This window comes from Semicossyphus pulcher, unplaced genomic scaffold (genome assembly GCF_022749685.1).
Source record: "Semicossyphus pulcher isolate SPU_LCO1_2020_fin unplaced genomic scaffold, fSemPul1.0.p SCAF_9, whole genome shotgun sequence".
NCBI lineage: Eukaryota > Metazoa > Chordata > Actinopteri > Labriformes > Labridae > Semicossyphus > Semicossyphus pulcher.
Genome location: NW_027211770.1, coordinates 8,849,167 through 8,873,620, shown reverse-complemented (window position 1 = coordinate 8,873,620; position 24,454 = coordinate 8,849,167). Strand labels below are relative to the sequence as shown.

At 41.8% G+C, this 24,454-nt stretch overlaps 1 protein-coding gene across 1 annotated transcript in view; it reads right to left on the bottom strand.

Moving 5' to 3' along the window:
* Window positions 1-18,390, bottom strand: part of LOC138583589 (myelin basic protein-like) — a 52,578-nt gene extending 34,188 nt beyond the window's left edge. The window contains exons 1-2 of the mRNA XM_069655478.1: window positions 18,173-18,390; window positions 4,306-4,364 (exon numbers count right to left, since the gene is read on the bottom strand). Of these exons, the coding sequence (XP_069511579.1) occupies window positions 4,306-4,350 (45 nt within the window). The 5' untranslated portion in view covers window positions 4,351-4,364; window positions 18,173-18,390. The remainder of the gene's footprint in view (window positions 1-4,305; window positions 4,365-18,172) is intronic.
* Between the last annotated feature and the right edge of the window lie 6,064 nt (window positions 18,391-24,454).

The window sequence follows — 24,454 nt, the reverse complement described above, 5'->3', positions numbered from 1 at the left end:
CGCCCAGAACCTACGTTGCGTAAATAGCAAGTGATCTTGCACCCACGTTAGGGCCCATGGGCGTTTTGGTCTTAAAATTAGGTGTGGTCAGGCAATCCGTGCATCGACATATTTCATACAGTGGCCTGTTTGTGTTCTGCGTGTGCAGGGGCAAAGAGGAAAGAAGGAAGTTAAATATGCTGGCCGGTTTATATAAGTAAAAAGGCTGAAATACGCCGTTTAAAGAGCAACATGCCTGCCTGCAGGTGCACCTGGCTCTTAAAGGGAATGAGAGCTGATTGGTTTGATTCATGTTATGGCAAAAACACATCTATGAATAATCCAGGGACTTCGCTTTTTGAGCCCCTGATGTCGGCTCTTCCCATCATTGTGAAGCAGAATTCACCAAGCGTTGGATTCTTCACCCACTAACAGGGAGCTGACGTCTTTGCGCCTTGCGCTTCGGATTGCGCGCCATGTAACTAGCAAAAGTGGGTCGGACACACCCTAAATCACTTAGCACCGTGTGTTTTAGACTGTGTGCTGTCTGCTGTGTAAATAGGGCCCCAAGAGTTTGAAGATGTAGCTGTAATTAATATTGAGACTGTGCAATACTGTTTCAGATGAGTGCCATAAGAAGTGACTATGCAGATTAACCTACTGATCGTGTAATATTAACTATTTTCATATAAACTACTTTGATGTTTTTTATTGATACTTTATGTCTTTATCTTTGTGTTGAATGATGCTGCTTTTATATAGTATGTATAATACACTGAGGAGGAGAAACACCTCATTTCAGTGCACAGCTGTTCAATGACAATAAAGACATTATGATTTTGTGCTTCTAGTCAAGTTAAGTCCTTTAAGCATTCACAGTATTGCATTCTGGTATTTTGAGTTCATCGTCAGTTGAGAAATTGGTATCTCTGTCTTTGCTGCCGGTTTTTCTTTGCCACTGTTTGGTCGCTCTAAATATTATTACAAAGAGTCTAGACCTGCTGACTAGACTGCACTCTTTGTAATATTGTCATGGGATCAATTTTGTTGTGATTTGGCTCTATATAAATAAAGATTTGATTGATCGATGGATCAGTAGAAAAAAGTGTGCAGTCTGACTGTAAGGCCTGAATACATTTGTATTTGTGAACATTTGAGTAACCTTTTTTTTCCACTCTAGCAAAAGCACTACATTTAGGAGGAAGGCCAGTCTTATCATGCTGCAACTCCAAGTGGGATACGAGGCGGTGGGAACATTTCAGACGACTGAAAGAGAAATATTTTGCCGGAGCCGCTGTTGAAAGGTGGTAAGGGTGCATTTCAACCTTCCTGAAATGATGTGGGCTTGGGAGGAGGATCACGACTCGGACAACAGCGTCTAAACACAACCTGCCTCACTCTGTCACGCTCTGTTCCTGCTTGACTGTCGCTATGACAACCGGCTGTTTTGTAAGACCTTCAAATTGACTTTAATGTCATGATAATCAAGGCAAAATAAAGGGGAAAACAAATGGTCGACCTAGAGAGATATACGAGGTAATTAAAAAAGCTAAATAAACGAAGCAGCTTTGGAGCGACACGCCGCCCTGACACGTCTGCTGGCAGCTCCACTCTCGACAAATTAATCCACTTCTCTCGCTCCTGCTCCTCTCTCTCTTGAGTGTGCTGCGAAGGCAAAGGAAACAAATCATCTGTGAGCTGAGCTGTCGGCCTCCCTGCTGGTTCGGGCTCCCCTCATCCCCAGCACGTCGCAGGATCACTCCGCCCGTTACAGCCAGACCGCACAGGCAGCGAGGTTTAACCCTGCTACCCACGGCCTCACATGCTTACACTTTAGGAGTGCTTTTATCCGACATATTCCTGCTTCCTTTTCTTTCTACACCTCCTTCCTCACAGTCTGGGGTTAGAGCTGCTCACAACAAGCTAGAAACCTCTTCAAGTCTGACTCTGGCTTATTATACCTGCTGTAATTCTGAGAAGCTGTGACAAAAAGGGCTATAGCAGAGCTGGGGTTAATTACATGCTGTCATTAAATTACACTTCTGTACTTGTTTAATCCTGATCCTCCTCCACACTACAGGAACAGCGTCTTGCTTCTAATTTCTGCACTTTCTGCAGAAAGAGTCGTTGACAAATCTCTTCATCTATCCAGATATTTAATTACAGGACGATAAAAAAGGCAGACATTTTCAGTCAAGTAGTCCATGCTAATTAAAAGAGCCTATTGACTTTTCCTGTTCTAAAAGAAAACGACGTTACACTTATTTACCACAAGACTTTCCTAATCCTACCACCTGTCCATGATACTAAAGCAAAAATATACGGTATTTGTTTTTCTTAACGTTAGAGTGCAGACACCCAAATCCATCCTGATGCTTCTAAGTGCAGTAATTGCCCCCGTTCTAACGGCTAGTAGCTGCACGCTTCCTGCCAGAACAAAGTCCTGGAACATCAGCGAACACAGTGCAGCGGCCTGCATAATGACCCGCTGCCTGAGACTTTAATCCAGTTTGATGTTTTAAGCATAACATCTGAGTGAACAGCAATATAAGATGCAAGTGCACCAAGGCATCACCCAAAAAACACGCTTATCATATCTGTTTAGATTAGCTAACTTTGTAGGCGCAGCCAAACAGTCCTGGGCCCAGTTGTTCAAATAGAGTACCATTGTTCGCTCTCAAGGATCAACCAATCCATCTTACTTTGTCTTGTTTTTTTAAAGTAAGACTGGATTAGATATGAATGATCCAAGCCCCTTTTACACTGCCAGTTCAAGGCTGGATTATAATGGTGGGGCGAAGTTGTTCCACCTCTGAGCCGGCATCGGAGGCAGTAACAGAGGCGAAACTGCGTCGGTGTAAACAGCAGAGCTGGCAGGGTGGAACAGCGGTGTGTGTGTGTGTGTGTATTTAAAAGCACACGCTGTTTGTTAAATACCTCATGCACGTTTTGTTTCCGCAACGCTGGAACGCCATGTAAAAACACACACTGGGGCGGCTTTACGCTGCCGTTGCATGGTCAAATGTAAAATGGCAAAGGCTGAATGACGGCGGAGCTGAGGCGGAACCACAGTGTAAAAAGGGCTCAAGATACAGACATTTAAAGATGACCATATCTGGATTAACAGTTCTCTAAATGGGACTATATATTACATGCTTTGTCCACAGGGGGCGCCAAAATGTACTTGCTCACAGTAGCTTTAAATTAAATATTTCATGATTGAGGTCGACAGGATTATTTTATGGGGACATATCTACAATGTCACTGTGGCATAAAGAGAAATGTTCAAAGTATAAACGGTTTGGCCTATTTCAAAGTTTGTTCAGCCCTCTGCTAGGATCAGGGTCCTCCAGATTTTTTGGATGATTGTTATCCCAATCCTACTTAAAAGTTTGAACAACACAAACTGGAGGTTTTATCAAGATACAAAGCAAAACTGGAATCCCTGGTTTCATCTGACTTCAAGAGTGTTTTACTTTGAAAAACCCATTCTCAAGATTTGATCCAATCCGATATAATCGGATCAGATTACTTTTGAACAACTGGGCCCATTGATGACCACGAGGCCAAAGCTTATGGTGAAATGAGATGTGTACCTAGAGAGGGTTTAGTGCAGCACTGATGCACGCAGTCATATATTTACTCTCTCCAGTTCAAATGGGTTCTCTTGAGCGTTGTTGCAGAGCAGCTTGTGATTTCGAGGGGTTATGAAAGGGCGACGCACAAGAGCCATCATGCTGTGCCATGGCAACACAATTAAGAGTGGGATGCACATGTTTGCAGAGAAGTGTAGACTTTTTCAGCTACTCTATCATTCCTTAAAAAAGCTGACTGAAAAATGTGCCAGTGTGTCTGTGTGTATTTTTTTGTATTAAAATCCGGCTGCCATTATGTCAATATAACAGATAGATATAAACCTGCACTAAGCTTCTTGGCAAAGTTGTCTCCTTCTCATCACTCCTCCACTCTCACAAAATACTTCCATGTCACAATGCATTACTCATAGTTTTGTTCTTCTCATTACCTGTGAGAGATGAGTATAGTGTTGCATCTGGCGGTGTGAAGTGCCAGAGGGGAAAGAGCAAGGAGTAAGCACATCAGCTCAGTGAGGGTAACAAATCAGTATGACTGATGGAGCCCGGCAGCTCGTCCACAACAGAGTTCAAAGTCCTGGTGATAAAGGCCGGTGTTCACTCTGATAAAGTTCAATGTAAACTCTCCAACACATGCTTCGTTCTCAGACCTACTTACGCAAACACACATTTCAAGTTATTATGCCACACACACAAAACAAGCTGTTAGAGCACCCACAGTGAGGACTCTTACCTTGCTGTCTGCAGGTAACTCCCTCTTTGCTAGATGCTGGCCCATGCTGCTGACAGAGACTGTTAGAAAAGAGAGAAGCAGTTAAAATCAAGAGACTGTAAACAGCATATTATGTAAAGATTACACAGTCCTGCTTATCTCGAGTCAGTGTTTGAAACTGTAGCACCGCACACAGCCATAAACACACCGGGGATTCCCTGTTCATTTTGAACTGTGACACTGACTGCAATAGGAACCAAATAAGGATTAAGAGAGTATTTCAAAAACCGTAAACATCTCTTACTTACTGTCATTTTGACCCCAAATATACAACAAATTGTATATAAAATGTATTAAAGCCCCCCTCCGGTGAAAATCAAGTGTTTAACCTTGTAAACATCTCCATGAGGTGTTCTTCATGTGCTACAAGACATATCAGGGACAACATCAGCAGTCATCTCCATGGCTGGGCCTGTCTGCTTTTAAACTGCAGTGTACCAAGGACAGGCTGAACAACATGTTTTCAGGTTGGCAGGTTTGAGACGTCACAAACCTAAGGAGCCAGTTGACAGTTGATTGACAGTTTCTAAACCAGCCCTTGTTTGTCTGACCCGAACCGGACCGTTCTGAACCCGACCCTGTCTTAGTCTTCCTTCCCATCCTTCCTGTACGTGCTGTAGTCTTCAGTGCTTTAGACAGTAATTAGAATATTTTGTGCAGATGGTCTGTTTTGCCCCGCGGTGCTACCACTGCTGTAAAACACTTCCTGCCAGTAATTTGTAGCTACTTCATTAGTGTCATCGTCTTTTAATCTGATACACAGCTTCGCAGCCGATGATGCACTTTTTTAACTCTCACTTAACACTTTCCTGTGGGGTTCTTCAAATTAGTCTCATCCTCACTATTATCTGCTGCTGTGTCATCTGACTAAGTGTGTTGGAGTTCTACTTTATTAATGCCAACAAGTCAAATTAAATACTGCTCACTCACAGGATTGAATCATTCACATGATTATAAACGTTCATCAAAATATCCTAGTCTTCATCTAATTTCCTAGTGTAGCACTTAAAGGTGAGGGCAGTCTCAGAATAACACAATATAAGACAGCGTCAGTGGTCGTGTTTCTGTTAAATTGTTCAGTGATTCAATCAAATCAAACAGCTATGAAAGGTCTTCAAAGTAGGCGTGTTTCAATCAATCGGTTTGGAGCGAGTTAACAAGGCTCTCTACAAGGTGTGTTTTGCTTAGACGTTTGCAGTACAGGCTACTCTTTGAGCAGGGCCATAAGCTGCCTGTCGACATAGCACAAGTAGAGGTTGGGAACCGGAAACAAAATGAGTGACCTTCGCCAGCCAACGCATATATAACTTTACCAGCTGTTCAGTCGTGTGTGTTAAAAGTTCGCTACATCTAAAACTATCATCAAAAGCTCTTTCAGTGCATCAACTATTCTCCACAAAGTCAAAACGAGATGAAGCAATAAACATGCACATTATCAAATCTTGTTGTTTCCAGAGAGGTTTTCTACTGAAATACGTCAAAATGTGCAGGATGTGATTTTGATCTCTTCAGGGGAAAGGTGTGGCTCAGGAGGCAGACAGGTCGTCCCCTCATCTGAATATCTGTACTTTCCATCCCCAGCTCCTCCGGTCTACAGCAGAATTGACCTGGGCTAGACCCCAACTCCCAAATTCCCGATAGTATAGCTAATTGTGAAGTAGATTAAATACTGATAGGCACGCAACGTGCATGGCAGCCTACGTTAATGTATGAATTCTTTATGTGAAAGGGTGACAGTTGATATGTAGTATGAGGCACTTTGAGTTGTCAAAGTCTTCTCTCATTGAAGCACAGCTACTGTTTCCTGGGTCACTTTTACAAAGAGCATGCTTTTGACATAAATAAACCTCAAACTCACTGACTCCCACCGACAGATTCACTGTGAAAGCACAGACGCTTTCTAAAAGGAAAACTCCTCTGACGGGAAGAAGAGTGGAGTAAGGATGGCAGAGTTTTCTCTGAAGAGGAAGAGAGTGTGAAATAAGGAGATGCCTCAGACCAACCAAGAATCTGCATACTGATAGAAATGGGAGAAATGGGAGATTCTAACTGAAGCAAATGAGAACGGGGATTTATTCATATATTTAAAAGGTGCTAGTCAGAAATGTTGTTAAACTCAAATCTCATCAAATGAAGTTCTGAATATTGCAGCCTGCACCACTCAAAGAAAAAAACTTTTTCGTCTGACAGACCTCTCTCCGTTACTTTCCAATAATCACAGAGTGCATTTTTGGCTTTTACCAGATTTCTGCAGCCTTCAGAAAGGCTTTCATCATCTTTGGCATCTTTACTATTTCCTTTTCTGGCCTTTCTTCCTCTTACAACAATACATGGACACAAAATTGGGATGTCCCTTGTCGAAAATGTTTATCCTATAACACTGCGGTTTGGTTATGCAGTTTATTCATGTTGTGTGGATGGTCCAAATTGATGTTGGCACAGACTTCTTACATTATGTAGGAATTCACAGGCGAGAAAGCTGGAAATTCTCCATACGAAGGACAAGAACACAGAAAAAATATCTCACTTAATTCAAGAATGCAGCATGCGTCAGATTTATTATTCAAATTTAAAAGCCTCAAAGATCAAACCGTCCAAATGATTCTAAAACATGTTAATAACGCCTTTGAACAATCAGAATAAGAAATGATAATCATGACCACAGACTGCAGGCTTGTGTTCTGCACACATACGTGCTTTAACACCTTGTTTTCCTTATGTAAGGCTGTTAAATTCAACATAAAGAGCCTCCCCTGAATAACTACTAGAGGTGTTTCTACAGCCATTATTCTGTGAACAGGGAGCACAAGGGAGCAAGTGTAATTAAAATGCCTGAATAATACATGATTTTATGTTCTACAATATGGTTCAAGGTGAGCAGCTCCAACCCGAAAGGAACAGAATTTGCAACAAATTATGCTGCAAATTATCTTCGAAATATATTTACTGTAAAAATAAAGCACTTTTAGTCTACTTGAGAGAAGGAAGCGCTTGTAAATATCACTGTAGATAACTGTTTTGATGTTAGCTTACATTGTCTGATAGCTCATCCAGCAGACACACAGCAACATGAGCATTCATTTATATAGTTGTGTTTGCTGGTACATATATAGACGCAATTTTACTTGCGTGTGTTTGTAACCCCCCAGGCCAGTAGATAAAGCATTTAACACTCAGCCCGGTGGGCCAGTAGGATCCACAAGCCCACAATATAGTAGCCCTCCCATGATTCACAGTCCCGCTGGACTTGCTGATAACTTTTTACGCAGAATCACGCGGTAATCTCCATCTGATGTCAGCATCACTGCAGGCACTTTGGCTACTGCTGTCATTTACTTCCCTCAACACTGATGACCCACGTAACACACATAGCAGTGTTTCCCACACATAGCACAACAGGAAAAGCACACAGTGAACTGACTGCTGTGCATGCATTAACCAAATTTCCCCTCTGGGGATCAACAAAGTACTGTCTTAATCTTAATCTTAAGAGTCTGTTTGTCACCTGCCTGTAAACTGTAAACATGCGCGCCGCACTGCTGCTGTCACAGATGTGCCTGCGGGTCGATCGAGGCAAACAGGTAGTTTTTGCGAGCTGTCTGTAACTGTGTGTATTCCCTTTATCAGCGGCACCTCATCCGGGTGCACGTTAACGCTGTGGCTACGGAGTTCACAGAGAGGACATGCCGTGGACTGTTTACTTGTTATGGCTACACCTGCAGCTCACACACAGCGTGAGGTTGTCTGTGTGCTGACAAAAAGTAGGAGAAGGTAAGTTTTTGTTTCAGTAATTACCTGCCTGCAGCATGCGGTGTCGGATCAGCTGTTTGTGTCAGCGGTTTGTAGAAGAGACAACAAATGTAAGAATATACAATACTATGGAAACAACAAAGTGCCGTTCACGGTGCGGACCAGAGGACATTGTTTTCCTTCAGGTGGGCACTTTAGGTAGCAGCCTCTGCCATCAGTGTGTGAAAGTGTGTGTGAATGGGCGAATGTGAAATGTAGTGTAAAAGCAGCTTTGAGTGGTCACTACAAAAGCTCTATATAAGTATAGAGTCCATTTACCAACCATTTAACTCAACCCAGGTCTCATAAACCTAATGAGTCCAACATTTATAGACATAAAAATGGTACTGCTTAAAGCACTACATATGTATACAGTACATCCGTATAATAGGGATAAACAGAGGCTGAATGTGCCTTTTCTGAATCAAATGGATCCTATTTCACATTCACATGAGAAGTCATCAAATCTCCATCACAGCTGCTATAAAAATACTCGATAAATCCAAAAGAACATTAATGTTCCCACAGCTCCGGTTTATTTTAGTGCAGTTTTCCATGTGGAGTGGCTTTTTATAGCATATTTCTACATCATCACACATATCTGCACTCTGATACTTCTCCACTTGATATCTGTGACAGAGCTGTAGAGATCTGCGACACACTCCTAAAGCTAGGGACTTCTAGGAATAATTTGAGCTCTTCAAATATATAGATTTTTATCAAAGGCTTTAAACTAATAACCTCTAAAAAGAAATATTGTCCTGAAGAACTTCACAACTTCCTTTGTAATCACATTTGTAGCTCAAGAGAATGAGTTAAATTGTATTTCATCCGAAACAGTCACAGAAAGTACTTGCAGCTGCTTAAATCTGCTGAAACCCCCAGCTGATTCAATTATGCCCTGCCTCTGGCCATGCATTCAGTTTAGCATAAAACTGATGTCCACCGAAGACTGCAATGTTTGTTGGCCGTGGGCACACATCGAAGGGGTTCTGTGAAGACCGAATATGAGGCCTGGCAGCCAGTTTCACTCTCGAATGTTACACAATCAACGCTGAGATCCTGCAAGGACTTGCAAGAAAAGCCTGTTGCATAATAGCATGTGAGAGAGAGAGAGAGAGAGAGCGAGAGAGAGAGAGAGAGAGGAGTCACAGAGGAGAAGGTGCTGCAATTATAACTCGGCTGCAGCTCTTTTTAAATGCACACACTTGCTTTTCTGGCCTTTTCTCTTTTCCTCACGCATCGCCCCGTAATTTAGAAAGAAACAGGAAGGTGTCGGAAAACACGCAGCGAGAGAAAAAAGACTAATTCAATCGCTCCTTCCCAATTTAGCTGGGATAAATTGCAGTTAATTGCAGGATATGTCGCAGTTCATCTCTTTCAACGTTCCTGTTTGCCTTTTAAATACATCAGCAGGATGGAAAAAAAGCTCTTATCATTCGTTGGCTGTGCACAGGGCAGCACCTGGAAAAATCCATTAACACTCGGCAGGGTCTGCAGCACATACGCGCAATTATCTATGTGTCTGAGCTGTCCATTACCTGAGGCCATTTTAAATCCAGCTGTTAACGTTTTTACTTGGCTTCAATACGGATAACATGAGGCTCATTAATTTATAGAAAAAAGACATTTAAGCAAAGCCTTTTACATATGGTTTCTATTTGCTGCATTATGCTAGATAACTTGAGCCATTTTTTATCTTCTCTGTGACTATTTCAGGGATCACTTTCACACCACGACGATGGAACAGGGCTCATAATGTGAAGCTTTTCCTACCAAAAGAGGAAAACCACTGTTTCTGCATTTCATAGGAAATAAAGAGATACATGACAGAAGTATTGTCGACTTGACAGATGAAAAAACGGCTAAATGAATCATACCTGTAATGAAAATTGTCTCTGGGCTGCCTGTTAATACTTTGGTTCAGATAACATTTTATCGCCAGCGAAAGAAAATCCTTCCTTCCCAGTGAGAATCCACCGGCTGTAAGCCTGTGAAGTTCAAAGGGATATTACCCTCCTGCTACATAAATCTCCCCGTCAGGATAAGATGAGCTTTTTATAACTGACAAAAGGGAGAATGGATTACTCCACAGCAACTACTGCAATAAAAGCTCTGGGAACAATCGGGGGTTTAGAAGCAATAACATTCAGCCTAACGGGGCCTGCAGTAAGTGTGTTTGTGCTTTTATTCTGGAGAAACATTTACAAAAACAAAGCTGGAACAATACTGTGCAAATGGATTTCACAGTACCAAGAGTGTCTGTGGGAAACTTCCTCAAACAAAGAGTCAGCAGGCATGAAACCAACTTTTATAGGTCTATGACTCAGAAAATGTGGCTGTGAAGCGCCAAATAAACAGTGTGGTGTGTGCATGTGTTTTTTTCTTTCTGTACAGCATGTTCATCAAAATGTTCTCTCCAAATATAGTAAAAGCATTACTGCAAAAGACGCAGATGAACAAAGTAATAGTCTTTGGGGAGTATGAACTTCACGGTGGTGAAATATTGATGTCATGGGATTTGAGAGGGTTTTAAGGTCAGAACCTCTCCTGAGACAGAGGTCACTGAAGTGCTCGACAGACAGGAGATGAAGCAGAAAATCACTGCGGCGAGCCACAGTTGCATCATATTATCATAGATTTACACCTCCTCTCTGGTGATAACCCATCAGATTTATTGTTGTTATCGTGGACTTTAAATATGGGCCAGTGTTACACAGTTGTTGCTAGTCCAAACAGCTTCTTTCTGTATGTATTACAGCAGTGCAACAGTGTTCAACAATAACACTGGACGAGTTGCCAGTTTAGGGGCCTACAAAATGATGCACAATGATCCACAAGATGCTTTTTTTGTCGACTGACTCTAATTCTCCAATGCCTGCATGTAAAACATTCTAGGACATTGTTCAAATTCTTATGGGACCTCAAACTAGAAAGTAGGAAGGCCGCTGGGAGCATAAAGAAGGAACTAAAGTGTACATTACAACACTTTATACATAGGACTACTATATACATAGGGATTTCACATCACTGGATTTCACATCACAGGTAATCTAATCTCTATTTACAGATTCTACATAGAAATGTAGAATATGTAGGCAGAGACGTGGACTTTTGGGAAGGCAAGTGTTCTGGTTTCTGTTTGTACTACGCTTGTAGACCAAGTAATATTGACCAATCACGTATCAGCAGGCTGCGGCGTATGCAGGAAAAACAGTCCGTGTGGAGAGCAAAAGCAGGCGGAACGTAATCCACCAAAATGATGATGCTCCCATCAGCGCTGTCTGACAATGATTTAGCTTCTTGTTTATCTCCACAAACAGACATCTGCATGCTAACAGCTAACGATCTGTTCTAGATCTAAAATTCAACTTGACATAAATTCCCTTGACGCTGTGTCACGAAAGCCGTTCAGCGTCCAGATTTCCCGACTCCCTCGAATGCATCAAAAATGATCGTTCCGACCTCCTTTCAACAAACGAGCATTTTAAAAGTTTTCTTCTCCTCTTGAGGACAGACCTGACAAAGCTTCATTGTTACTTTTTACTAATCTGCATCATGAGTAAGACTTGTTAATGAAAGTAAATCACAAGAAAAACGGGTTCTTTTTCTGTAAACAATGCAGCACGCGGAAAAGGAAGTCTTGACTGGTAGTCGTTTATCCCTAACTGCTGGCTACACGCCCGGCATGTTTACCATTGTCCCCAGAGGCTATATTGTCGTCAGACTATAATTGGATGTTGCTGTCATTAAGCTAACACATTCGTTCCTTTTGTATTTTGATCAGCTCCTCAGCAAACTCCTATTTCAGCTTACATGAGGCTTGAGTTTTACCTGTAAGACTTACATTTTTTTTTACATAGTGGATATTAAGAGATTTCCAACATTTAGCTGGATGAAGGATTTTGGTCGGTTAATGACTTAAATTTAGCAGCATCTCAGCTCACAGCCCGCGGGGCCCTGAAGTCCCCAACAAAGCGCACAGGAGAGACAAGAAACTGCTTTATTCAGTGTTTTTACAGGTTTTAATTTCCTGGTGTGTTTGTTTTGGAGAAGCCGAGACCCCTGTGGATAATTTAGCTCCTAAACAATGAACATTGAAGAAATCCTAACCTCAAAACAAGCTAGCAGCAGCCTTTCCTGCTGTTTGTGTCCTCTGAGGAGGGAGCGTCGGAGAAACACTAATTTTAACACGAAACTGCTGCCTTCAGTGTTTTCACCGGTTTTAATGATCAGGTCTGTTTGTTTTGGGGAGGAGATCTTGTGAATGATGAAAGGTCAATTTGATGTACTCACACAGGAATCATCTAAACGATTTTAGAATTAAGTAATAAGCTGTATGTCTTGCATGTGAGATCAGAGTTCCTCTTATAGACGTACTTATTTACAGTAAGTGCACTTTAAAGTAACCACTGCATGCATATTTGATTTGACAAGAAGCCTGCATGGCATAACGCTGCACTACATGCTGACGAACGCATATCTCAGTCGGAGCTGTAAGTGGCTGGGACACGTGTGTGTCTGGCTGCCGTTGCCTGGTTCCTTTGTTTCGCTTTAAGTTTCCTCTTGTGCATGCGAAACAACAGCTTCCTTTAACCAACCGATCCTCAGTGACTGCAACATGTTATTCTCTACTGGGAGTCAATTACGTAATAAATACGGAGCTTGTACGTGTGTGTGCCTTTGTGTGTTGAGGGGACAAGAGGGGACACAAGAGGGAGTGATGAGATGAGAAATAGTGAGAGAGTTACACTGTCCATCAAGCACTGGAAGCACTCTGCTCTTGGTAAGAGATTGGAGGTCAAAGGTTAACATCTGTCTCAGAGGGAAGGCCATATGCTTGTACAGTGCACACAGCCTGGTTGGTTTTTGCTGCTCTCACTTCCTCCTTACCCCCTTCGCTTTCCTGCCTCGACTCATTTTCTATCGAGGTTGCCAGAACAAACATATGTACGTTTGAAAAATCCAGGTTAAAGTGAAGGGATGAGTAAGAGCGATACTTGGCAGGCATAAAGATGGAGGAAGGTGTGTTTTTTCCAAATCCTCTCAAAACAAAAACACAAGAGCCAAAGTGTCAGGAATGGATTAAACGCTGTGTGAATCTGCTCGCACATATCTTGCTTTTGTTAACATGTACAGCCAACTACCTTACCACCTCAACCGATACTCTATTTCCTCATCCTGTAAAAGCTGAATGCTGACAGAGTATAGGGTCACAGCGTTGGCTGTGTCTTGCCATTTTTCTGTGGAAAAAGTTTGCAATTCCTACTACAACATGACCAATCAGAGTTAAATGTGCCAAACACATGTTAGTCATGTCCTTAAAGCCTATTCTCCTGAATTGTACAAAGTGAAAAACAACCTGTGTTAGAATAAAACAAGCAGGCAAACAGGATAATGTTAAGACAAATGAACAGCCTTAGCAGAAGACACAAAAACAGCTTTGCATTAAAACAGAGGCCTGACATTTTAATAAGGTATTGGTAGATATTGGTGGTTGCATAGACTGTATAAATAGATGGACGACATGACAGCTCCCTAAAAGTGAAGCCAAAACATTTCGAGCGCCCCCTGCTGACTGGCTGCAGTATAGGTCATAAAGCCCGCCTCCTCCATGTTAACAGATGGGACATGAGTCAAACTATAAAATCAAAATACACGCCAAATACATTTTTCTCAAATATGGTTTCTGTCATTATAGTTAGTTATTATCATGCTGATTCACGTCCAAGTGCTCATTTTTCTGAGTTTAGTTTTAATGAGTTATTTGATGCTGTAAAAAGGATGATTGATAGCTCTGTTGACAAATCCGGCTCCTGCAGCCGATCAGTTCCAGATTAGCAGAGCAGAGGAGAAACAGCGAGAGGAGACGTAACTAAAACAATCAGTAATACAGTCATTGAAGTTTCCATATCTGTGAACGTCTGCTTCAGACCAAGATGGCAGCGCCTATCACGGGGGCTGTTTTGGCTTCAATTCCGTACAATGGGGGCAAATGGAGAAGCGTTGTCCATCTACATACACAGTCATTGGGTGGTACTGGTATAATCCCGGTTGTAAACCAGGTTGAATATCAGATTAATGTGTTTAAAGACTTATTCAACAAACACTGCACTGTGGTCGGGCATATTCACAGACAGCAGTTTAACTGAGGAAAGTTATCATTGAAGAAATTAAGTTATCTTTCATTGTGACTGTATTAACCATTTTTCTTTGAGTGGACTGGGCCAATTCAAAGAATGTCAGGCGCGCGTTTCTTACACTTATGCTAGGAGTGACTAGCTCTTCCCTTTAATACAACTAACACTCTGTGTCTATATTTCCATGTCTTGGAAATGGAACATAAGTGTGGGAACACACTGACTTTAGCTAAGACATGCCACTAGCTCCCATCTTAAGGTTTGCATATATCATGAATCATCACGTACGTAGCCATGAAGTTCATATTAAAGACGCTTTTATATCATTCTTATGTTAAAAGGGGTCAGCTGGAAACATTCAAATGTTAGCCAGTGCCTGGGTTAGCTTAAATAGCTAAGTAGATACGGCTGATGAAATCAATTTAATAAGTTTAATTGTTTGACAGAAATAAGAAGCCTGCTGTTGTATACTTTTGTATGTCTTATATATTACTAAGAAGAGTTTGAAGTCTGCCAGCATTATTGTAAACTGCAGGCGTGGCAACAGTGACGAAGGAAGGTGGGGCTTAGCTAACGGTCGATCATCAAGGTTTCATGTTTACCAACCACTTACTAAAGGGAGAAAAATATGTCTAGGAATCCACTTAAGGATCAAAAACACAAAGCTGTAGCACCAAACTGAACCCCAGATTCTCTAAGAATGAATTTCCCTCGACTCAGACGGATTCATACTTTGAAGTTTTGGCAGCTACCCAGAGGAATGCGATACTGGTTGGCACATGACTACATCTTAAGTCATGGATAAAGTCCTGCATTGACGCTCAAAAAAACAGCTGTCGTAACATAATCATCATGACTCGTCCTGCATAACAATGCCAGTCTGGTTTGAGCTCAGCACGGGGAATAAGTGAGGACAGTTTTATGTGGGCCAGGCGAGTGGAGAAGTCAGAGTTTTGTCAGCTCAGTGACCAGTCAGCCGTGAGCGTCTGTCTAAACTACATCAGCAGCTACACCACCAAGAGAAGTAGTATCTGCCCGGCTTCAGCTTCAGCTGCCCGTCTCCGCTGATTTCTTACATTCCTTTATTAACGTGAAATAATTTCAATCAGAGCATGGCCACTTAACCAATAATGAGTCCTTTCTTCAACTGCCATATTAATCTATGACCCTTTCTATCATATTTTCTGCACACACACACTCTGATGTTGATTCCTGAGCAGACCGCTGTGGGACTCTCTCTGGGAAGCGCACATATGGCTCTCAGGGAATATTAGACTCCAGCTGAAAATCAACACTCCCCGGGGTGCAATGGCGTATATAACTATTGCTTTGTTAAGCAAGCACATATTTGTTTTTCTTTGATATGCATGGGCACCCTCTGTCAGTCCCTGGGGTGTCCTAGTGATATAGCCTGGGGTCTGACACGTAAGCTCAATATTTCTCAATGTAGATACACAACCGCTGCCACCTGGGGCTTCTATAATAATCCAAGCTACGATCTGAAAGCAAAATATTCCACTCTACCATCTGCTGCGATCACTGCGAGGAGCTGAGACACTGCAGGCTGTGACGCCACTGCGGTTAACAGGATATAGCACCCTGAGTTGACTGGCAGCACCACACCTTGCGCACAACTAAGAAAACTTTTGCACTGTTGAGCAGGGGGGTGTTCAGATAGCAGGTAATGCGACTCAACCTGTCTGCCAAGAACAGGCGCAGACAGGAGGGGAAGTGAAACAAAAGAGGAAGTTTGTGAGTCTGCAAAGACGGAAGTCGACAAACCTCAGTGCTCTACCTGAAAAACAGAGATAAGAGTCACACAAATTAAGTGAGCAGAATCAGGAAAATGTAACCTTCCAAACAAACTTTTAACACGGCACAAAACTACACTTTAGGCCTGCTGCTATAAGTCGCCTTGTTCGTAAACATCAAGGAATGCTAGGCGACACGTGACGTCTGAGCAAACCCCTTGGCATGTTCTCTCCCGGCTGAGCTGAGCCAAATCCAATGAAAAGCATAGGAATGCATTCCTGCGGTTTTCCCAGCTCAGGTAGTCGCAGGCAAACAGAAGCTTCTATGCAAACTATTTGAAGGTTAAGGTACAACTTCTGGCATCTCGGCTACGTGTTTGAAAGCTCTTCATTCCACAAAATCCATTCGAAAATATGCCGTCAATGCAGCTGCGATCGGCATCAACATTTGTACTATCAGGTTATCTCACAATGTGTGACAGTGAAATGTAAGTTTCATGGTGCAACTGATAAGATGAGATTGCTCTGTTTCAACTAACACGATCAGCTTTGTCTTTATCAACTAAATGAAAGCTAAAAACAAGTCAAGCATTAAACCTACATGCTATGTCGAACAGAATCAGAGGTTACCTTGCTGAGTGCTCCCCGGCTGGAGGACATTCAGGGCTGCAGGCTTTAACAAATCAGTGCAGTTCAGACATAAGCAGCCACTCATGTGTGACTACTTTATTTATAGACCCCTGTGCGTAGCAGGGACAGTAAGTGAGCATGTCACTGCTTTGAGAACCACTCTGGGTTTTTTTTTAAATTTTACATGGAAATAACAGCCTAAGTGTAAAAATGACAGCCCATATCTTTTCATAATGCTCCTAGAACATCCCGACACATGTCAGCAGACCATCAGTGCAGTGGTGAACAGCTGCTCTGTTCTGTTCAGGCCAATAGGACCTGTATGGTTTCTGTTACAAGCCTGCACTGTTTGTCTGTAAAGTGGAGTAACAAGGGGAGCTTGCTACAGACCAGTCCTTGCTTGGCATGCAGAGTGATGTAATACTTAATTTCCTCAAGGCTTTACATTGTAAGTTTTAGTCTCTTCTTGTGCGATGGCCATTTAAATTTCACTTGGCAACAGGTTTGTGCCCATGTAGCCTATTTATGTGGTAACATCTTAGCGTGGCAACTGGAAGCCACAATATCATGCAGATAAAAAAATGCTTGTAATAGGCTACCAAATATATTTAAACAAACAGTAAGTTAGTAAGAGTAGGCCTACAGTGAGCAAGAGCACCGACATGTTCCCTCATCATAGCTCGTGATTATAGGCACAAAAATTCCTTTAAAATATTCCAATGTATTGTTAAAACTTGTTTTTGCAGATTTCCACGCCCCCTGTAACATGATTAAAAACATTAAAATAATATTTTTGAGCATCTAATACATTCGGATATCATGTGACCGAACTATCTGTTCACATAATGAATTAAGTTTATGCTATATAGCTGCTCCAACTGTTAAGTGCAACCAAAACACAGAGGTATCCGCTAGTAAACAATGTGGAGTTATTAAAAATATCTGATTTCTACATGGCTTACGTCCTGCTTGGGATAATATATGTAACGCCGAATTGAAGAGAACCCAATATTTTTTTAATATTAGACCTTGAGTCTTATTTACCCATCTTTTTTATAATGCAACAAAGCAAAAAGCATAGAATTGCTAGATTTTTTAGCTGGGATTGGTCTGACGAGAGAGGAGCCAACAGCAGGGAGGGTTGTATTTGTGGTAGTGGTGGGGGGCGACGCTGTCAAAGCACATGACAAAGCAGTGACACTGTCTGGTGGCAGTGATGCTTTTTTAAATAACACTTACTACAGTAAGTAGTCTTACACAGACTGAGTTAGACTTGCACGAGGAAGAAAATAACATACCGAGCATATTTTCTCTGCAGGTTTCGAAACGGCCGTTTCGAAGAGTAAACAAGTCGACGTGTATAACATATTTAGTATCGTTACGCCACGTATCCCGCGGTGTAAACACAGTAATAAGGCGACAAAAATGTACCCACCACACGTGTGTTACTGTCTTTACACTGGCTTTGTAGTCTTGTATTCATTTGTGTGTATTTAACCTGTTTGACTGTGCACGTACCCGTCTCCGGTTAGTCTGTGTCAAATGCATCCACAGCTGAGCCTTGCACTGGATGTAACCAGCTGTCAGTCTTCTTCAGCAGTGCTCGACGGTGGTCGTCAACATCAATAATTACGTATTTTCCCCGGTTATCGGTCGCCGTTGCTGTAATCACCAGAGTCTCTCCGTAAAAAAAGAAAAAGGAGAAAACAAACGTGTCTCGGTGCTTCCTGATTTAGGTACAGTGGTGATGATGTTGTTTGTAAGGGGTGGGGCGGAATGCAGCTTTAGTCCGCCAAGAAATGTGGGCTAAAAAGCACGTTGGTGCACGTCTGTGCATGATTAGTAACTCATGGCTCGTTGCTGGGAGGGTCAAATACACGCGCGAAATAGAGTCGTGATTTTGAAACAAGACAGAAAATTACTCAAACACGAGCAGGGTTTGCTCATTCTGACACATTAGCTGCAAACCATTCTCATTCACACTGCTTTGTGTTATCAGTTGCACATTACAGGCAGGCAGGAAGCTCCACTGCCTTGCTCAATGGCACAGTAGTTGAGAGAGAGGTAGATGACATTTACAGCACACACTTTGAGGGAAAAAAAGACTTGTTTAAGCTCCTGTGAGGAGTTTTCCACTGGTTATGAAACAAACTGAAATTAATTCTGATTAATCTATTTGACCTAAAAAGGCAAACCAGACCATCAGGGACGAGATTGATTATTTACTAATAGTTTTTTTAGTGCCTGAAACCACTGGTGGGGGGTAGGTGTCAGACAAAGCTATTAACTGCACACTGCCTTTTGTACATTTTCCAGGGCAAAAATTTAAAGTGAGCAATACATATGACTGTTAAAGAAAGCAGGAGGTTTCTTTGTTAAAAAACACCACATAAGCATGTACAGGACAAAATCAGCAAAGAGATAACAGGTATGGCTTTGTCCACTGGGGGAGCCAAAATCAACACAAACCGAAAGTTCCTCATTTGGGCACATGGTCAGACTGTTAAGCACTGTTAACTAGTTGGTGACCGATATGGGTTTTTAAATGATTGATACCAATACTTAGGGTGCAGGGCAGCCAATGGCCAATATACAGGCCGATACCGGCTTATGACTGTATAATATGCAGGCATATTTATTGCAGTGATATAATTTTTAATTTATTTTTTATTCATGTCTTTTTTAAGATATTTGTATTACTTTCTACTTTTTGTATTAGTCTTTTAAAATTGTATGTGAGATGTCATGAATTAGGTGAGATTATGTGCCAGCCAAATCAAATCTGGTATTTGTTTTTGGTTTATTTACCCACTTCAGCAAGTGGTGTTTAACATGTCAGTGCCAAGAATCAGCTTAACCAGCACTGTATGAAGTCATTTGGCAAGGGCTTGAATGTAACAGACGGCATTACTCCTGTACTACTACTAAGCTACATGTTGAATTCAGGAATTCACTTGCATTGGAGTATTTTTACATTGCAAAAGAACAGGCGTGTATTTACATTTTTCATTTTTTGGGCCTTTTGTGTCTTTATTTAATGAGAGGAGAAACAGGGGAAAGGAGATTGGGGGATGAAAGATGGCAAAGGGCCAAGTGTGGGAGTTGAACCTGTGGCTTCTGTACATGAGCCGCCGACTTAACCTTTGAGCTTAACTAGCACCCCCGTTATATAATTTTTTCCATTTTATTTTTTTGAGGTGTAATGAAGCGCTTGCCCTGCATCCCTGCCTCATTAACCCCTTTCCTGGGTTGCTTTGGCTACAACATGTAAGGTATGGAAAGTATCTTTAACCCGGCTACGCCCACAGAACATGTATGGTATAGGGTTGTGTGAGTCACAGGCAGAACAAGAAGCTTTTGTTTTGGAATTGTGCCTTCATCTATCAACCTACCACAGAGTTTTGAGACAACTTGTTCACAGTATTTGCAAGGCTTCATTTGTACAGCTGTCTCAGTGTCACCCAGGTGTGGCCAGTTTCATTGGTTCAAGTGTAGTGTTGTAGCAGCCGCTCCCTGAAATGTCCCACTGACTCATGATGACAAAAGTGGCAAAGTAGTAAATATTCTCAGGAGGTTTGATCAAAGTATGACGAGACCAGTCATCATCATCGTCCCAAGCCAAGTCCCAAGAGACTGTGCGCCTACCTCCTTTTCAGCTCTGCACCTGTAGTTACAGACAGGTAATAAGAATCACAGTTTAAAAAGACTATGGTTCTCCAAATGAGGTGATTATATGGTGCTTTATACTGTAAGATTGATATACGTGTTAGAAAAGTGTATTGAATTGACAAAGTCAACAGTATTCTTTAATGACTCGACCTTACGATTACTAATAATGACAACATCTAAAGATTTATACAGAAACAGAAGATTGTTTAATTTAAAGCAGACAATATACCCAAATTACATATTTTGGGATTTTTTTGCTGAAATGTAATTGACAATTTTGAAGCCAACAAGAACACTACAAGATATAAACATTTCTGAAGAAATTTGTATTTATTGTACTTAGAATGTAGATGACAAATTTGAGTTTCCGAAATTGTATTTAAATATTTGTATTATTTTTTTATTAAGATAAGCCAATTAACCTAAACTAAATATGTGTGGGTAAACTGGAGCATCCCAGAGAAAACCACAAGGGGAAGGGTGGGGTGGTGTTGGTGGGTGTGTTGGGGGGGGGGGGAATAGAGAGAGAGAAATAGTCATTACCCTAATTACAAAGACCACTGACACAGACAGACAGATAGACAAACTGCAACTGCACACAGCAGCATTAATTTGTAACTCATTCTACAAGCAGAGAATTCTACAGAGAAAATGCAGCGAGTGCAGAATTCAAGGAGACACCTGAGGACCTCTGAACAACAGGTCGAACCTAGAGCTCAGGAGCTCAATCAGGAGGAAGAGATGGAAGAACTCCGTAGACAAAATAGGCAGTTTGAGTTTGATTTGCGGGTGACAAAACAAAAGTTGCTAAAAACAAAAAAACTGAAAGACGTTTACATTGACAGGAGCAAACTGCAGAGGAAAGAACTCGAGAAGCTCCATTACTACAATGAGGACGAAATGCTGAAAAATGGCCAGATTGCAGCTCATGTGAGAGGACATGTGAAGATCAATCGAAAGAAGAATCTTCAAAAAGATTATGAAGAGCTGCAGGTGGCACATGCAATCAGCCAGGAAAAGCTAAAGAAGGAGCTGCAGCAGGAGAAGGAGAAAAACCAACTTCTCCAAGAAGAGCCAGACGACTTCAAAGTCTCCCACCAAAACCTCCGACTTAAGTATGATACTGAAGTCCCCGCTGTCAGACAGCAGGTTGACTTCCTTAATCGAGAACTTGAGAAAGAAGTCCGGAATCATGCTGATGTAGTGTTGGAGTACCAGCAAGTCATCACTAACCTGAGGGCTGAACAGGATGCCCTCCGTCAAAATATGGCGGAGGAGATAAACATTCTGCAGCAAACGGCTTTTAAAAAGGAGAGGGTTCTCTTGAAGGAGCTGGAAGAGCTGAGGATTCAGGTGAACCTCCAGCAACTGCTCCAACAAGAGAACGAGGCGCTGCACACTCGGCTCAGCATTCAGACCTCTCTCAACCTTAAGCTTTCCACTGAGCTCAAGGCTGAGAGAGAGAGTCACATGCCTCCTCCAGCAAATATCACCAGCTGTGAGGAGAAGCATGAGACTGAGCCATGCCAGCAGGAGAAGCTCCAGGAAGAAGTTCATGACTCTCAAGACAAGACTGAAAAACAAGAGTTGTCCCTCCCTGATACACTGCCAGTTGAACTCCAAGAGGAGGTAGAAGACTCCCAAGACAAGACCAGAAACCAAGAGTTGTCCCTCCCTGACCCAACGGCAGCCCAACTCCAACAGGAGGTTGAAGACTCTGAGAGGCCCAACAATCGTGAGTCTTCTCTTCCTGTTCCACCGGCAGTTGGACTCAGGGAGGAGGTTGGAGCCTCAGCCACAAAAAAGGAGCCTTCAGCCTGGAAGAAATTCCGACATGCTCTGGGGTTGAGGAAGCCAAAGTGTTGGAAGAAGAGGAAGGAGTCCACTACTCCTAACCCCCAACCCTCTGATCTTCCCTCAACCGGCATCTAGACTCACCCTCCTCCCATCCCCCCCCCATAACCCCCCCCCCCCCCCACCAACACCACCCTTCGCCTTGTGGTTTTCTCCGGGATGCTCCAGTTTACCCACACATATTTAGTTTAGGTTAATTGGCTTATCTTAATAAAAAAATAATACAAATATTTAAATACAATTTCGGAAACTCTAATTTGTCATCTATCTTCTAAGTACAATAAATACAAATTTCTTCAGAAATGTTTATATCTTGTAGTGTTCTTGTTGGCTTCAAAATTGTCAATTACATTTCAGCAAAAAAATCCCAAAATGTTATTTGGGTATATTGTCTGCTTTAAATTGTCATTTATATAAAAAAAACACAATCTTAACAATTAAGTTTCTGTATAAATGTTTAGATGTTGTCGTCGTTAGTAATCATAAGGTCGAGTCATTAAAGAATACTGTTGACCTAATTCATGACATCTCACATACAATTTTAAACGACTAATACAAAAAGTAGAAAGTAATACAAATATCTTAAAAAAGACATGAATAAAAAATAAAAAATTATATCACTGCAATAAATATGCCTGCATATTATACAGAACTTATCAGATCACTGAAGTACAATGCAGCCATTAGTGTTTGACTATAACAGGAGCTATTAAATGTAACACAATACAATAGCTGAACAGGAAAAACCTGTGTAAGGCTTATTATGTTGATTCGGTATAATACTGTAATGGACATGTAGTCCTTTATTCTTTATAATATTCATGGCTCATTTAACATTTTATATTTCAATGTATTTAATTTTACTTTGTTGTGATTATGTTTCGAGCTTTGTTCAGTCTGGCTCACCACTCTGATGTTTTCTGGGAGACGATGACTGACGGGGTTTAATTAGTGAAAGTCCAAAGGCATTTCAAAGTTGTCCTGCTTTATTCTTAACATTCCTCAGACATATTATAAAATAACAAAAATAGGTCTTTATGATTAAAATTACAATATATTTAGTCACCATTCACAGAAAAATACATTTTAATCGCCTCCACCATTTCTGAAATGCCAGCAAATACAAACACTTCCATGCTCCTGAATATCACAGGAGAGAGGTTTTCTTATGAGCCCCTTTTACACAGCCTGTTCAAGATGGGACTGTTACGCCTCACTGTCTGTGTAAAAGTCACGGAGGAGGAATTATGGGAATTATGCAAAGTCGTTCCACCGCTGAACCGGCAGCAGAGGTAGTAACAGAAGCGTAACAGAGGCAAAACCGGGTCAGTGTAAACAGCTGAGCCGACTGAGGACAGAAAAAGGCCACTTGTCGAATGTGAAGCACTGTTTTTGCGCTGTTTACACGTAAATGGACTGTACTTTTCTAGTCTTTGCGACCACTCAAAGCTGCTTTTACACTACATGTCCCATTCACCCATTCACACACACATTCACACAGTGATGGCAGAGGCTGCTACGTAAAGTGCCCAACTGTCAATCAGTTATCACATTCATACCCGTTACCGGGATACCGGGAGCAATTTGGGGTTCAGTGTCATTCTCAAGGACACTTCGACATGTAGACTGAGGGAGCTGGGGATCGACCTTCCGATTGAAAGGCGACTGACTGAGCCTCAGCTGCCACGTCACGCCTCTTTTGCTTCAGCATGCCTTAACGCTGCATAAAATCACACACGGCGACAGCAATGTTGCACCTTTTATGAACAATATCAACTGACTAGGTAAGAACGCGAGGCAAGAAAGATAATGCACATGCTGGCTAATGGTTGAAGGACATGAGGCATTGCCTCTGGATGAAATACTGTGTTTAAACCTCACCAAGGTTTGTACTGCTACTTCCTACAAACCAAGCACCTATCTAGCAGCCTTACAGGTCTCATGCCTGGTTAGGTTTAGTACAGTAGCTGTCAAATTATTAAAAATTAGGTTGTTATGTATCTTTGATGTAGACCAGTTGATCTGTTCTTGTTACCTGATACCATGCTCATGATATTGTCAGCACTAGATTCACTGTCTTAATTAACATACAGTGCACACGCTACTGAACATGTCATATTAATATTGTGTAATAAAGCTAGAGTTGTGATCAGCCCCCTCAGTGCAGTTTTACCCCCATGTAGTAGAGTGTTGAGTTTCTCCGGTGATATACTGTATTTTGTAGTCAAAGCTTGTGACAACTTATCGATCGGCAGCACTCCTGCCTCAGAAATTTGA